The following is a 15,974-nucleotide window of genomic DNA, read 5'->3' as shown; positions in this document are numbered from 1 at the left end:
AGCATTTACAAAGCTATTAAAAAAATTGTCTTTGACTTATGAAATGGTGTACTTATAAAATTAACTTAAAATATGAACTACAAATATTTATAAGAATTTAATTTTGATGCACTGACAGTGTAAAGTAGTTTTACACGTGCATCCAATTACGTAATGACACATCAATAAAAATAAATACCTTTCACATTGACCGTGTGAATGGTCATCCAAAAAAACGGATGTGATTGCACGACTGTGTAAAATGCTTTACATTGTCAGTGCGTCAAAATTAAACTCTATTTATAAATTGAACTTAACATTATTAGAAAAAATTTAGTAAATGAATCAACTAATCTTATCATCTATTAGAACTATTTCTATGTAAATCGTCTTACTCTTGTCAAACTTGAATGGGACTTTCTATAACCTTATAATTCTTGTCTTTATTTTCCATACTTTCTCTTTGTATAATCTACTATAGGTGATACTATTGATAGGATCGTAGTCAATAGTCATTAGATATGAAAAAAAATAGAATAAAGACTATGTGTAAATTATAAATTTTTAAAATGATAAACATGAAAGGAAATTTACTATTACTTATTATATATACTAACAATATGTCAATAATTTTAAAAATTTACTAATAATACTAATAGTTAGATCAAGAAAACTCTAAATTTAAAATATAATAATAAATATGTCATGTGATAGAAAAATAATAAACTAAAATATATATATATATATATTATTGCTATATAGGGAGTTATTATTTTAAAAGTGAGTATTTTCAACAAAAATAGAAGCTAAACTTGTAGCAAAAACAAAATTGACTATATAAGCAAAACAAAGTTATTTATCCATCAAAATACGAAGTAAATAAATCTATTCTGTAGAGTTGCTCAGTCTAATTCAATAAAATGTTTGCTTCAATGCAAAATAAGGTAAAATCCTAATATTCTATTTTCACTCTATCATTCCACGAAACTCATCCCTGCAGCGATTTCTGGGGGAAGCTCCTCACCCTGCCGTTGAAACAGATAAATTAGAGCACTCTCCATCGCCTTCAACTTTTTCTTATCTGATGCTGCCTCATCCTCGATCGCCTTTCTCTTCAACTTCTCGCCTTCTAGCTCTGCCTGCAGTTCAAGCAGCTTCCTCTGAGTCTCCTCTTGTTGGACTCCGTTGCCAGATGCATGTGAATTCGGACCGAAGAGTTGGCTAGGAGTCGGTCCAGAACCCACACCACGTACTCTGCCCGGTTTCTCTTTTCCGAAAACCTGAGCAATGGAATCATTCTGAGACAACATTCTAGAAGACTCATCATGTTGCTCGATCTCCTCAATTCTTTCCTACATACACAAATTAGCAATCTCCTCAACTAACTTATCACTTACATCATGATAAAAAACACACAAATATAGCAGCAAAAAAATTTAGGATTACACATAACTCCCAATCAATAAAAAATCCAAAGGCGAATGAAAACAAAAATAACAAACAATCGAAAAATTAAAATTGATTTCTGATAGTAAATGAAATGCAAAGTAAAGCTAATGATAGTGGATCAGAGAAGCACCAGTGGTTTCCGTAGGTTCTACGTAGAAAAATAGAAAGTGGCTATAGTAATAAAAATTCTAGTAGATTAAGATAATATAGTCAGTTAAATTATTATTTTATTTGTTCAAGCAAGACTACTAATTAACTAAAGACCAGACTCATATATGGTGGTAGACTCCCGTGTCATCCACCAAAACTCCTCGCACACCCAGTCAAACACATCGGCTCTCAATATTGAAATTTAAAGAGATCACCTTAATTATAAATATACTATAAGTACACCCGTTAATAAATCACACACAAATATTTTTGCTTCGAAGATATTTAATTTCAACCTGACATGGATGTAATGCATGGTAATAATAAGCACGTGTGCCCAACTAACTATTGTCTGCACTTATTCATATCCTTAATACTTTAGATATATGTAATGTAAATAATTGGATACCGCCAGACATGGAATAAAAGATTGAGTTAATAGTCAAATTTGTTTTTGAAAGATCACTTATTTTTTTAAATTAGTTCTCAAATATCTTAGTCGTTATAAATTAAAGAAATTATTAAAAATATAGGCTGCAATTAACGAGTAGTACTTACACCAATTGCTCTCGCTTCATCATTGATATATGAGCCATCCTTTTTCTTGTGCACCTTGATCCACAACTCCCCTCTACCGACTATCCTTCCTTGTTCTTCCGACTGTAACAACAAAGTTTTTGCATTGAAATTTTTCACAAAATCAATAAAAATTAAATCATAGAGATAGTTCAATAACTAAATAAAACAAGTAGAGTACCTCTTCTTCCATCCGCCGTGCGAAACTTTTCGAGCCGCCAGTGTGAGTATATTGTTGTTTTGATCGATTGACCGCGTTTTTCTTGCACTTCTCCTATTGGTCCATCCGAGACAAAGGGCGATTAGAATATGATAGAAAAGGACTCAATGCAACATAATTGGTATTCTTGTGTAACAACGATACAGTATATTACCTTCGTCTCAGGTTTGGCGCGATAGTCAAGGTACCATCTCCAATGCTCTCGATCAATTCCCGGCGGTCGATTCTCAAGATTTTGTTCAGTCGTGAATGTTGGCTCATAAAAACGGTCATACAACCTCAGCCTTGTTTCCTTCCAAGACTTCCCCATACTTTTCAAAATATTTTTCTTTATAATTCCTTCGCTGTCTTCATCAAAGTGGAATATTTGCTACACAGATAATAATAATAATAATCAATAATTGTAAAAATAAGCAGATTTAATTTACCCGGGGTATAAACTTTTACCTTGACACATTCGTTATAGACCTTGTCTTTCGTAGTAATCTCACGCCAACTTGTTCTACAGATGGGAAATTTTCCAAAATCAGATCCCAGCAGACCAAGCATGCCACTCAACAGTCCAGCTTCGTCCCCAATAGCTTGCTTTGCATTGTTGAACCTGAGCACAATCTTCCTACCGTTAGGCCGTTCCATAGCCTCCCTCACGCTTAATTTTGCCGGCTTGATTGTGCCGTCAGAATCTATAAGCCAAACATAACATTTACGTTGTAAACAGCATGTCAGAAATTTATTATATAACATAATAATTTCAACATAATACCTTATTGTGCGCCTAGCAAAGGAAGCATGATGGATCAGACCAGCATAAAACATGTTTAAATTGGTACAGAATTGCAGCACTTGAAAAAAATTTAACAAAAACTGATTGACTTTTATTGTAAAAAACTAAGTACAATGACAAACTTAAAATTAATTTTAAATGTGGGAGGCAAAAATTAAATTAGGGTAATAATTCAGAATATTTTTAAAATATTTTGATAGCTCACATAATATATTTTGGAATGACCGAATTAGAGTATATTGTAAGTTAATAATGGATGGAGCCTAAGTCATGTTGATGAAAGAAAAAATAATTAAATACCATACCGATGGTCTTAACCGCCCAAAACTCTGTAGTCTTGCGTCCTCTGCGGCTCTGAGCTCCAGAAGCATCATGAAGGTCGTCAACTTCTTCATCAGGAAGGGTTTCCTCATTTGCATTAGCGTCCAAGTTTAGATGGCCTGGCAGCGAGTTCCGGACACTGTTTGTGCTCATCTGTGGAGCAGGCCCTGGTTCACTTCGCGGGGGACGGAAAGGGCGTGAAGTAGCGGAAACCAAATCACCGCTTGCAGGGACACTATCCCCACTGTTCGGGTGAATTTGAGAGCCATCATGGTGGGGGTCCGACGTCGCATTCGCTTCCGTTTGAGGTTGCTGAAACCCTGGTCCAAACTTTGATTTTTTCGTGAATCGACCTTTCCGGGCCATCTTACAATCCTGACACCAACAAGCACACAAAAAGGAATATGAATAGTCATGGTCCATAGTTGTTATCTCGGATTCATAATCTCAAGCAGCTCATGAGATCCAATACTTGTTTTTTAATCCATGTTATTTTTATTTCTACGTCATCGGCAGAATTACGAGGTTTCCAAAAACAGAAGAATTTTTAGCAACATGCTCCTATGACAATGCAGGTTCATGAACTATACCCCTGGGTCATCTATGAGCAAATTATATCAGCCATGCATGTTGCCATGTCCAGGTAAACTCATGCTTCGGTCAAAATACACAAGAAATAATTAGAGGACGGACCCTTACCTGAGAAGAGAAAGCGAGACAGCAGTGCTTTGAAGTGGAAGGGTTGCGATAGACGAGAGAAGCAATAGGTTTCAGGCCTTCGTCAGGAGGGGGCTTCGACTGCTTGGGACTATGTGAGACACCGCTGGAGGTAGGTTCAAATGGAGTCTCGCAAGGGAGAATAAGAATTTGGGCGCCGTTCCTTATTTCATCTCAAATTTGGCTTTAGCAATTTGTTAGTATGAAAAATTGGGTTCCCACTCTTTTATAATAATAATAATAATAATAATAATAATAATAATAATAATAATAATAATAATAATAAAAACAGCCATGTGTAACAAAGGCATGTCCTTATTAATTCACACCTGCACACCGCCTTAAGTACAAGTATCGGGGAGTGTTAATGTATATATAAACATAGGAATGATAATATAGGGGTTTTTTATATCTGAACCAAAAATTAGTTGTCACATCTTTTTCAAGATATAATTTTCAGATAAATATAAATTATAGTGACCTCTATTACTATTAAAAAGGGGATATTATTCTCGTATCGAATATATCAAAAATGTATTCTTATTGTACCAATTAATATAGCATCCCTATCTAATAGCTCACTCATTCAAACTTGTATTACTGCATAACTATAAATGCCATATTTCATACATAATTAGATAAATAAATTATCTGAAAATTAATATCATAATATTGATCAAAATATAAACACAAGGACTACCCAATTATCCAAATACGAGTAACTTTGACGAGCCCTTGCTGCTAAGGCAAACCAAACCTCCATACCTATCTATCTATCTATCTATCTATCTATCTATCTCCCTGTATTTCCCTGCTCTCTCTATGCATGTTTTGTTGTTGTTTTTGCATGTCTCATGAATTTTTTAGCTTCACCAACTTTGATATCAATCAAAGGAAAAAAGGGCAAAGAAGTTTGATTTGTATTGAAATGAAATTGAAACTGCCCTAGAATGCAGAAATCATAGAGAACAGGCCATAACTGTCACTGTTATGTGATTCTAGACCGCAATCTAAGTGAAGTGAAATTCATCCATACAAAAACAAGCACTTCTAATGCCATATTGAACAAGCACTTCTAATGGGAGAGCAACAACATCGAACCCTACCTACCAGACACAAAAATCATAGGAATCCAAGTAGGCAACGAAGTTTACATAGATGAAATTACAACAATGTTTTATCACCTTGTTCCAGCAGTGATCAACATCCAACATGCATGACTCTCAGCTTGGCCTTTCATCGAACATCCAAGTCGCGTCACCAAGCTCCCTTGCAGTTCTTCAAGAATCATACCCTCCTTCAGCTGGCACCTTCAAGAACGACATAAATGAAACCATGAAACAATTCTATAGGTTCTCATCGAAAACAAATTCACCATTTTCTTTCAATGCATACCCTTTCTTTGCATACAAAAACAGCCCAAATGAAATCCCATTAGGTAAAATATAACAAAATAGAAATACCCAACAAGATGCTATATGCTCAGGTAGATGCAGTCGCCCTTTGAAATTGCAAACTTAGTGTTCAATGATATTGAAATTAGGGTTCCAAAAAGAGGGTGGCCTTCAGAGGGGGACATTGATGTTGCAGAAGCAACATTGCAGGCTGCACCAACATACAATAGGAACTTATTTGTGAGCCAAATGGAAAATGAGGGAACACCATCGAACCGAAGGATGAGATTGGAGGCTTATTTGGTTGCATTGTGCTATGAAGAGTTGAAGCCAGGTGCAGCTTCTGAAAGATGTTGCTATGGAGTCGGTAAACCCGATTAAAACAAGAAGCTTATAATGTTGGCCTCTCTGCTTTTGCAACTACTTTTAATCCCTCCACTTCGATTTCTCTTACCTCCTCTGCCACCCACAATAAGCCTAATCAACCTTGCTCCTTTCTAATTTTTTAAATACCCTATCATAATATTTTTAGACTAACTTAATTACGAAAACTATTATATCTTCTTTTGTCCATTTCTATAGAAATCAAAATTCATTGAAACAGGCAGCACCACCAAAGAAATACCCAAACTTGGTCTACTGGCTATGACTGTGTTTGCTGAGATCAATACTTTGTGGATTTGTATAGAAGAATATTTTGATTCATATATATGTGGTTAAAATGTTCATGTGAAAATTTTCTTTCGAAATAAGTGCATGTTATTTAGGCTAACTCCTGGATTTTATTGTTAACAGGGAAATATATCTAGAAGCAGTAACAACTTAAAAAGAAAAAACTCAAAATCATCACTTTAAGTTCCTTCATATATTTACTTTTATTCTTCTTAAAATCTCCAAAATAGCCAAGTGCATTTAACACTCTAATTCTTTTTTTTTTTTTGTTTCTCTTTGTATTAACGTAAAAAATTGGCTAAAATGATAACAATAGATAAAGTTTGAGTATTTCAATATATTTATACGAAACCTGACAATGAGTATGTTAGATTTATATTGTCCATATAATTATTGAACAAAGAAAGTGTCAATTGTCGTGAGCAAGTTTAATAAGTATATATCTGATAAGTATTACTAACATACTTATTAGCAATGAGTCATCCATATTTCATGATATTGTAATAGTGCATGTATAGTAAATTAACCAAATAGTAAAATCTTTAAAACAAGAACTACATAAAAAATTAAATATCAGACAGTGGCATGAAAAATCATAGATGAAAATATATTCTCCTTAATTAATATTGCATAGTTTTGTCTCGGCTATCATATGCAACCGGCCTCGAAGTTCTTCACCTAAACCAAAGCTTTCCCCTTAAGGATTCAAGTATCTTGTTGCCCACATAGCCAAGTGCCACGCATTCTTCTTCTCGGGAGACATTCCACTATAAGGATATTCATTCTCTTCGGGTGTTCTATTGAGGTCGTAGGACAGCATCGAAGCCGTTCGTCCAGCAGAATCTTCGCCCTCAGAGATATCGGAGGAGACAACATTCTCTCCTTCCAATGAATCTGGAACCACCTCCACCAGGTCTTCAGATTCCTTTTGTATATTGTCTCGAGACATTCCTGAGAGGTGCAACGTAGCCAAACAAGCTCGGATTAGGATGAATTAGTGTGTGAATTGACTAATCAAAAGGCTTAACATTTAGAATCAATTGCTTCTTTAATCAGACAACATTGGGATTACAATTAGTGAAGCCAAGGGGTGACCCCTACTTCAAATAAGCTGCAGATTGGGATTGAGACTCTATGCAACTCAACTAGGCCTGGCACCTTTAGAATTGATATAAAAACGATAAAATCTTATATGTACATGAAATTAGTTAGAGTGATAATATATATATAAGTCTGAATTCATGTATGTGTTAATTAAATAATTCTTAATTAGATTTGTCAAGCTTATAGTGGATTAGATAGAAACAGATCATATAAACATTACAAAATCCGAGTCTTTCTTACTATCCCATAGTCGCTCAAGACCATGTGCTATGAGTTTGAATTCCTCCCGTGCTGCAATATCCAATTCAACAACAAGAGTGTTCTCATAGCGTGACTGCACAAAGAAGCATAACTCAAAATGTATAAGTACTGCAGCTAGAAAAAAAAGAAATTTCACTTTTTCTTATTATAAAACATTGAGCAGTAAGTAGAACATGAAACCCAACTTGAGCAGGTGCACATCATGCCAAGGCAAAGAAAAGTAAAACATGAATATTTACCTTCACCTCGTCAAGTATTTCCTGTGAGCACCACGTTTCCGTACTTGTTCTAAACTCAAACCCAAATTTAGCCCGGTATTTTCGGTCCCATTGAAGCATTTCCTAAAATTTTAGAATAACCACATGAATATGGTTTCTTTCCACGAATAAGAAAAGGGTTTAAAAAATGAAACTGGGCAACAGCAAACAAACCCTCATCATTGAACCCGGCGCATGACTAATGGCTCGATAAAGGTGACTATGTCCAGAGAACGCATCCAACCATGATTGTATACAGGACTCTTTGAACCACAACTGCCTTGCAAAGGAGGTTGCATGGTCCAACGAAGAGAATGGAGACGCATCTATCATCTTCTCTGCGAACAAATGGCTTCTGGTAATGAGAAAGAAGTCTCTGCTCTCCAATTTCCCTGATAGTCCACCAAAAATAGAAAGAATGTACAAGAACAATATAAAAATGTGATTATAAGAAGTCTTGAAGGAGAGAGAACAGCATTGTGAAGACCTAGTTAAATAAAAGAGCTTTATATGAGAGGATAAGTTTTAAAAAATCTCAAATAACTCTATAAAATCAACCTATTGTCTATTGATATGACTAAAATACAATCCAATATCTATCGTAGGTGAATCATGATAGTAGTATATATCCAGAACTCCAATGAATATGAGATACATGCATGATGGAGAACAATGTTTTAGGAATCGGCGGCCTCATCACAATCTTCAACCCTTTCACTAGTGGACTCCTCTAAATCACCGTCTCTTGTCAACCGCAGGCCTTCGACATCAAATTCAGGCAAGCTAGTCATACAGGACTGTGGATTAAGGTCTACCTCACAATATTCATATTCTTCGCCCATGTCAAACAAATCTCTTGGCTTCACATGGACTACTACACTCCATCCATTCTCCACCATATCCTCCACGTAGAACACAAGACGCGCCTCAGATGCCAATATATACGGCTCATCGTCTTCTCGATCACCGGTGTGAATCGGAGTGGCAAAATTGACACAGGTGTGGCCCAAAACGTCTTGCCGGATGCCTCTGCCTGACGTGGTGTCTGCCCAAAGACACTTGAACAAGACTACAGTGAATTGACCACTGTAATTTATTTCGATGATGTCTACTAATTTGCCGTAATACGAGACCCCGCCAACAGCAACATTGGCATCCCGTTTACTTGCATAACTTCTAGTATCTGAAGTGACATAAACCCCGCTATTCTGTGTTTTCATCCCTTCCTCCCTCGACATGGTTCTAAATTTAAATCCATTGACGTTGTAAGCCTGATAGCGTTTGGCCTGAGCAAGGGGACCGCAGGCGAGCCACTGCAACTCATTCGAATGATTGGTGCTTCCAAATGGGACCTGGCATTGAACAATTAGAGGCAAGATGGCATCGAATGGTAGTAGGATCCTGAGATATTAAAGATTACCTGATGTCTAAACCAGTTGGAAAATCCTCTGTGCACAGCACTATCTACCTGAGACTGGGACCGTGTTTTACTTCACAGTTTTCTCTTTGTCATGGCTCTGTACTCACTGTGCATACAAAAAGTTTGTTCAAGTTTAGTACTACCAATACCAAGTTGGCTCACTGTATAATTTTAGAACTCAGTCTCTGTACTTACTCCAAGAATTTCTCTACAGCAATGCAATTGACCAGTACATGACGATGTGCTTGATGCTTTTCGGTTGCTGTTAGAGTAAAAAATGAAGCTGCCCCGACCGCCTTTCCAACCTCTGGGAACATATTGGCAATCTCGCACGGCGGAGCATCGGTCGGCCGGTCATCAACGCGCGTCGGTCGGTTGATCCTAGTCTCGACGTTATCTAGGTATCTCGAACAGAATGTGAGAATCTCCTCGGATAAGTAGCCCTCTGCAATCGATCCTTCCGGTTGTGCCCTGTTACGCACGTACTGCTTGAGACGACATAGGTACCTTTGAGAACATAACATATAAATTACTAGATGACAGCTGTCCTAATAAAACAGGTCGAGAAACCTTAAGTAGATCAATACCTCTCAATTGGGTACATCCACCGATAATGCACTGGGCCACCGAGACGTACCTCCTCGACCAAGTGCACAGTTAGATGAACCATAACTGTAAAGAAGGAAGGTGGAAATATCATCTCCATGTGGCACAAAGTATGGACCACACGATCCTGAAGGAGAGGAAGTTGTTGAGGATCTATGGATTTACTACATATTAGTCGGAAAAAGGCTGATAACTCAGCCAAGACGGCGGACACTGGGGTGGGCAACACGTGTTTTGACGCAATTGGCAGTAAATGTTCCATTAGAATATGGCAGTCATGACTCTTCAAGCCGAATAACTTGCGCTGTTTTAAATCAACACAGCGAGAGATGTTACTAGAGTATCCGTCTGGAAAGACCACATTCTTGATTGTCCTAAGAAAGACATCCTTCTCTGGATTCCGCATGGTAAATACTGCAGCGGGATACTTTCCACCTTCAAGTGGCCACATATCCTGCCGGATGCCCATCAACTGGAGATCTTTTCGAGCTTTTAGGTGGTCTTTGGACTTACCGCTCTCGTTCAACATGGTGAAAACAATGTTGTCGCATACATTCTTCTCTATGTGCATCACGTCAAGGTTGTGACGTAATTCGTTGTTCTCCCAGTACGGCAGGTCAAAAAATACACTCCTCTTTTTCCAGGGAGACTCGTCTTGCACCACGGTCTGCTGTCCGCGCCTTCTTTTACCACCCACCGCTTGCACCTTGCCTTGTGAGACGGGAACACCCTCCAATTGTCTCAGGACATCCCTACCAGTCAATTTGGTAGGTGGGGATCTATCCTCTACCTTGCCATCGAATCTACTCCGATCCTGTCTGTATCTGTGATCGCGATTCAAGAAGCGACGATGACCCATATAACACCATTTTTGACTGAAGGTGAGTCGCATAGTCTCGGCATCCAAATTGCACGTGGGGCAAGCTCTCCCGCCGTAAGTATTCCAGCCAGATAAATTGCCCAAGCCAGGAAAATCACTGATAGTCCACATCAGTGCAGCTCGCATCTTGAATGTTTTCCTCTCACTCGCGTCGTACGTATCAACACCGGCCCACAACTGCTTCAGCTCATCGATCAGGGGCTGTAGGTAGACATCTATGTCATTACCAGGCATTTTAGGACCAGAAATAATCATAGAGAGAATGAAGTTGGTTTGTTTCATGCAAATCCATGGGGGTAGGTTGTACGGAATAAGAATCACTGGCCATATTGAGTACTTTGAACTGAGGTTTCCATAAGGATTGAAGCCATCACTGGCCAGGGCTAAGCGAACATTGCGCGGATCGCGAGAAAATTCAGTATATCTCCTGTCAAATGCTTTCCAACCCTCGCCGTCCCTGGGATGCCTCAAGGAACCGTCAGTATTGGTTCCTCTCTTGTGCCACAACATGTCCACGGATGTCTTGCTGGACATGAATAATCGCTGTAACCGTGGAATCAGAGGAAAGTAACGGAGAATCTTCGCCGGCAGAGGTTTCCCATTCTTCTTGACAACGGCGTTGATCCTTAATAAGGAATTCTTCCGGGTCTTTTGCTTCCACCTGGATGCTCCACACCGTTTGCATTTAGACAGGTCTTGATCGGAGCCCTGATACAGCATGCAGTCATTTGGACATGCATCTATCTTCTTATACTCAATACCGAGCTTCCTTATGATCCTCTTGGCATCGTGCAACGTCTTCGGAATCCCTGCATGCTCAAAGGCATCCCCCAGTAGCTCTAGAATCAAACCGAAAGCCTTGTCGCTCACTCCGCACATGCACTTGATATGGTACAGCCTCACCAAGAAAGACAGTTTCGAGAATTTTGAGCATCCCGGGTACAACTCCTGCTCGCCATCCTCCAGCAAGTCGTGAAAGGCACGAGCCTCGCGGCTAGGTTCGTCAGATAGGTACGGCAACCCCTCCGCAACGTCTCCGACATGCCCATTCATCGAGTCTTCATCCTCATTTTGCAGTCCTGGCAAGTTGAATGCGTCGTGGACCATGTCACGCATTTGATCTCCTGAATTTACAATGGGTTCTAGTTCTTCCCTACCGTTGGATCTCTCATCTACGATCCTCTCACCGTGATGTAACCAAAAGGTATAGTTAGGGGGAAAGGGTTTCATCAAAAGATGATCGTAGGCGTCTTCTCTAGTTTGGTAACACCGAAACCCACACAAAGGGCATGGACAATGTATCATCCCATCGGATGATGCATTGGCAAATGCAAAGTCAAGGAATCTATTTAGACCATTCCTATATTCTACATTCCCTCGTGGCTTTGTAATCCAGCTCTTATCAATGTCTAAATAAATGAAATAGCAGAAATAAATAACAAAATAGTAAAAAAACATAGAACTTATAAAAAATAAGGGAGAAATGGGGGGTGTGTCAAGAGAACCAATAACAATTTATCACAATTATGAGATGGGAGAGTACCATATGTAATAAACTCGACAATATATTACAATCAAAACCATGTAGGGAGCGACGGAATAACTCAAAACGGAAACAGAAATAAAATTTACTTGCATCCCAGATAACATGTAGCACACGAAAGATATTGGGGAGGAGGCTTACTCATTGCAAAATTCTGTGCTTTCTAAAAAATTACTGGGTGAAAGATTTGCTGGTTCCAAGTCCAAAAAGTGAAAAGAAAATAAAAGTTTCCTTAAAAATTGAAAAAAGAAAACAGAAATGAAAGTTAGATTTAAAAAATAATGAAAAAAAAATTATAACTAAACAGTCATGAAAAAAGAAAATAGCACTGAATTTTTTGAATTAGTATAAGCATAACAAATTGTCAACAGGCATCATGTATAGTGGAAAAATAAATTCAAGACTAATGTAATATACAAAGATTATATGCTGCGGTAGTGTTTGGAATTTGAAAGTCAAAAGTGGAGGTCAAAATGGATTTATCATGAAAAAGGAAACAGATTAGTTTATGATATGCTCTTGGTATTAACTGTTAATGCGAGAGATAGAAAGAGTAGAATTTTTGTTCTTTACTTGTTGAAAAGCTAAGCAATTGGTTTGGTTATGCCTATAAAATTATATATTAATTGAAACTACATGTGATCTAGTACATGATTGATCATTGATCTTAATCATAAAGCAATGAAAATTATTGAATAAAATTGGTCACAAAAAATTAACTTATTATAAGATCTAAATCGTAACCTTAAATTATTGGCATAAAGTTATAATATTTGTTTAATTAACAAAAAATAATAAAATCTTCTTTACTAGCTAACAAAGAGTATTTAAAGATGGGTTCTTAATTAACTACTTATTTAAGAAAAGCCCCATTTTATGACTAACTTGATAACAATAGTACAGGAATTTAAAAATGGTAAATGATGAGAGGAAAGAAAGGCACAAGCTGTGTGTGAAGCCCATGCATCATGTAGATGAGCATTTCAAACATGTGTCGTGACACAGATGTATATTGTACTAACAGTATCTTCTATTCGCCAATTGAAAAGAAGAAAAAAGACACTGATAAAGCAGCTTGTTATATATAAGAATTGGGACACTATCACTTTAGCCCTTTGGCCTTTTTCAATCTGAAATTTATATGCTTAGAGTTAACAGAGTAGCACTGTATAAGCATGGCACAAGTGCATTACTCTAAATTTGTCCTAAGCTATTTTAACCAATATGCAGCAAAATCCTATGTACCAATACATAATTAATAAAATAACAAATTCAGCTTCACAAAGTTTAATTTCACCTCTTCTAATGATATCAGCCAACTTCGTAATAATATATTTTTACATCACAGACCACTAATGTTCAACACTTCTCATGCAGAAAACATTCATATAAAATAGCACCACCCAAAAAATCATGTCCACGATGTTGAAAACTGTGTGTGTGCATAAGTAAAAAACACCTTGAAATAGTTGTTATAAGATTACATTTAGTATTACATATAAAATAAATAGACAGCACAATAAATACCAAAAAAAGTCAACATTAGATCACTTTTCATGCTAGTAAAAAATCAGCCAAGTTGAAGGTAAAAAACGAAGGCAGTTTTAAGAAACACAATAATAAAAAGAAAGGTTTTATCATAGTACTGATTTATAAGTGTTAACCAAATAGATTTTTATTGTAAGGTTTGGAAAAAAACCACTTTGTTAATGCAACAGAATAAAATTAGTTGCTGCTAGAATCCAATCCAGGTAAAACTATATCAAATGCATCTTTGTTGAAATGTACTAGTAGTAGTAGATTTGAAAAACACATCTCAAGGTTCAAAAGGAATTTAAATGTTCTCACTTGAACTGAGATCAAACTGCAGAAGTAATATCACAGTTCATAAAAAAAAACTAACACCAATTAATTAAACGTTATAATCAAATAATCACAACTAAGTAACCAATTATTACTAAGTAATGAATTTACAAATAAAAAAAAAAAAAAAATAAACTGCAGAAGAATCACATTATCACATTTGAGAAAACAAAATTAAGTAATTCTTTGGTAAACATAAACATTGCTAATTTTATTTGGCAATCCACCAACCCTCCATCGAATATATTAGCCCTGTTTTTTTTGTATTCCATGACTTAAAGAATTTTGTTATAAAACTCCACAAATAGAAATTTAGTATTTGTGAGAAACACACTAACAACTTAGTTAATATTTTGACCAACAAATCTAACTGAAAATCCTAATTTTCTGCAGGGAACAAGAATAATACATATTCCTCCATCTCTTTTCATATGCATGATTAACAATTTTTTTTAAATGATGATATTTTAATTTTTTTCTTTCACGTATTTTTATATATTAGCAAGAAAACAAAACCACGTATTGTGACTCTTTTTTCTTTTTCACGCCTTAATCTTAATTAATCAATCTTGTGTCCACACAATATAATTAAACTTTTAATCATTCTAATTTATTGATGAATTATATTTCTCTTAATAATTGCATTACTAATCTTAAATACAAAAAAAAAGGTGATATATATATCCAAAAAGAAAAATAAATTTAAAAATAAAAAAAATCATATTAAAAAGTTTAAAAATAACATATTCAAAAAGAATAGTCATAATATATAAATTGAGACAACAATTTAAATTTTTCTAAAACTAATTTAATCAACTACCAATATTAAAACTAAATTGTTTAAATAATATTTAATCTATTCTAATCTTTAGATACGTATAGATTAGAGTCATTCTCGTAACAACCAACCGAAATAACATCATAAGATCGAACATTTAGAATTCGTACATATTCAGACTATCTTCTTGTTAAAATTGTCAAATTAAATTGACTTTTATTCTCCTCAATGGCATTGCATTAATACACTAGAGGTCGGTAGTTTCTAAAAAAAAATCACAATATGTTATAAATTTATTTTTAATACAAAAAGTTTAAGAGAAGAAAATTTAAATATAGTACCAATCTTTGAATTGTATCTTCAAGGTTGGCACAAATTTTTCAAAACTGAACCTAAATTGAGGAAATTCAATCTCATTATATGCTCCACTTCAAATATTTTCGGACAAACGTAGAAAACATGGAGGGAATGTGACTTGAACTTGACCTACAAAGCTCTTTAGAAACAATTGCCCAATCAAAGAAGAATAACAGATTAGAAAAAAAATGCTTTGATTCTTAGATTTAGACTCACTAACCATAAAGAAACACTATATATAGCTTTTAGTAGTACAAAAATACTTATAGAAATTAATTATTGCAATATCAGTTTACTACTATAAACGTTAGTATCATATTTATAGCAATTAGAATTATAAATTTATATTTAATTTTTTATATAATTATAATTAAGATATTTTTTTAAATTAGTATAATTATGCATTATTTATTAAATGCTAATTGTAATATAATTCTAATAAAGATATTTTTTAAAATAAATTTAAAAGAGAGAATAGTGCTTTTATTTTGAAAAGAAAATAAATTCATGAGAAATTGACATCTTACTTTCATTAGTTGGGGGAAATTTCAATTTTGTGTTTGCTACGGTACGATAATAAATACATACATATCGATATATTTAAAATATGGACAAATAACAATAAACCATGTGGATTTTATTT

At 35.6% G+C, this 15,974-nt stretch overlaps 2 protein-coding genes across 3 annotated transcripts; both read right to left on the bottom strand.

Annotated features, from left to right (window-relative positions):
- On the bottom strand, positions 794 to 12,587 carry LOC107619179. Its single transcript, XM_021112392.1, has 9 exons — positions 12,475 to 12,587; positions 5,381 to 5,506; positions 4,179 to 4,359; positions 3,464 to 3,854; positions 2,822 to 3,057; positions 2,529 to 2,744; positions 2,336 to 2,428; positions 2,137 to 2,238; positions 794 to 1,331 (listed from the first exon to the last, which is right to left on the bottom strand). The coding sequence occupies exons 2-9, from the start codon at positions 5,485 to 5,487 to the stop codon at positions 954 to 956; spliced, it is 1,704 nt and encodes a 567-aa protein (XP_020968051.1). The 5' UTR covers positions 5,488 to 5,506; positions 12,475 to 12,587; the 3' UTR covers positions 794 to 953.
- On the bottom strand, positions 8,277 to 12,468 carry LOC107618945. 2 transcript variants are annotated; one of them, XR_002354576.1, is made up of 4 exons: positions 9,892 to 12,468; positions 9,500 to 9,811; positions 9,305 to 9,410; positions 8,277 to 9,236 (listed from the first exon to the last, which is right to left on the bottom strand). XR_002354576.1 is itself a non-coding variant. In XM_016321139.2 (3 exons), exons 1-3 carry the CDS (start codon positions 12,246 to 12,248, stop codon positions 9,377 to 9,379), a joined length of 2,703 nt encoding a protein of 900 aa, XP_016176625.2. In that variant the 5' UTR covers positions 12,249 to 12,468; the 3' UTR covers positions 8,277 to 9,376. The 2 variants fall into 2 exon arrangements, 1 of the variants encoding a protein (XP_016176625.2); XM_016321139.2 differs by having other exon boundaries at positions 8,277 to 9,410.

This window comes from Arachis ipaensis, chromosome B09 (genome assembly GCF_000816755.2).
Source record: "Arachis ipaensis cultivar K30076 chromosome B09, Araip1.1, whole genome shotgun sequence".
Classification (NCBI taxonomy): domain Eukaryota; kingdom Viridiplantae; phylum Streptophyta; class Magnoliopsida; order Fabales; family Fabaceae; genus Arachis; species Arachis ipaensis.
The sequence above is the reverse complement of the archived record's forward strand: the minus strand, read 5'-3'. Positions and strand labels throughout refer to the sequence as shown.

Bases quoted from the DNA above. Each gene is read 5' to 3' on its own strand.
- LOC107619179 (XM_021112392.1), bottom strand. From the start codon at position 5,487: ATGATTCTTGAAGAACTGCAAGGGAGCTTGGTGACGCGACTTGGATGT. The intron at 3,058-3,463 runs GTATGGTATTTA...TTTGGCTTATAG, and splicing joins TTGGGCGGTTAAGACCATCG to ATTCTGACGGCACAATCAAG. The intron at 2,429-2,528 runs GTAATATACTGT...ATGGACCAATAG, and splicing joins GCGCCAAACCTGAGACGAAG to GAGAAGTGCAAGAAAAACGC.
- LOC107618945 (XM_016321139.2), bottom strand. From the start codon at position 12,248: ATGTTTTTTTACTATTTTGTTATTTATTTCTGCTATTTCATTTATTTA. The intron at 9,812-9,891 runs GTATTGATCTAC...ATGTTCTCAAAG, and splicing joins TGGATGTACCCAATTGAGAG to GTACCTATGTCGTCTCAAGC. The intron at 9,411-9,499 runs GTAAGTACAGAG...TTGTATGCACAG, and splicing joins GCTGTAGAGAAATTCTTGGA to TGAGTACAGAGCCATGACAA.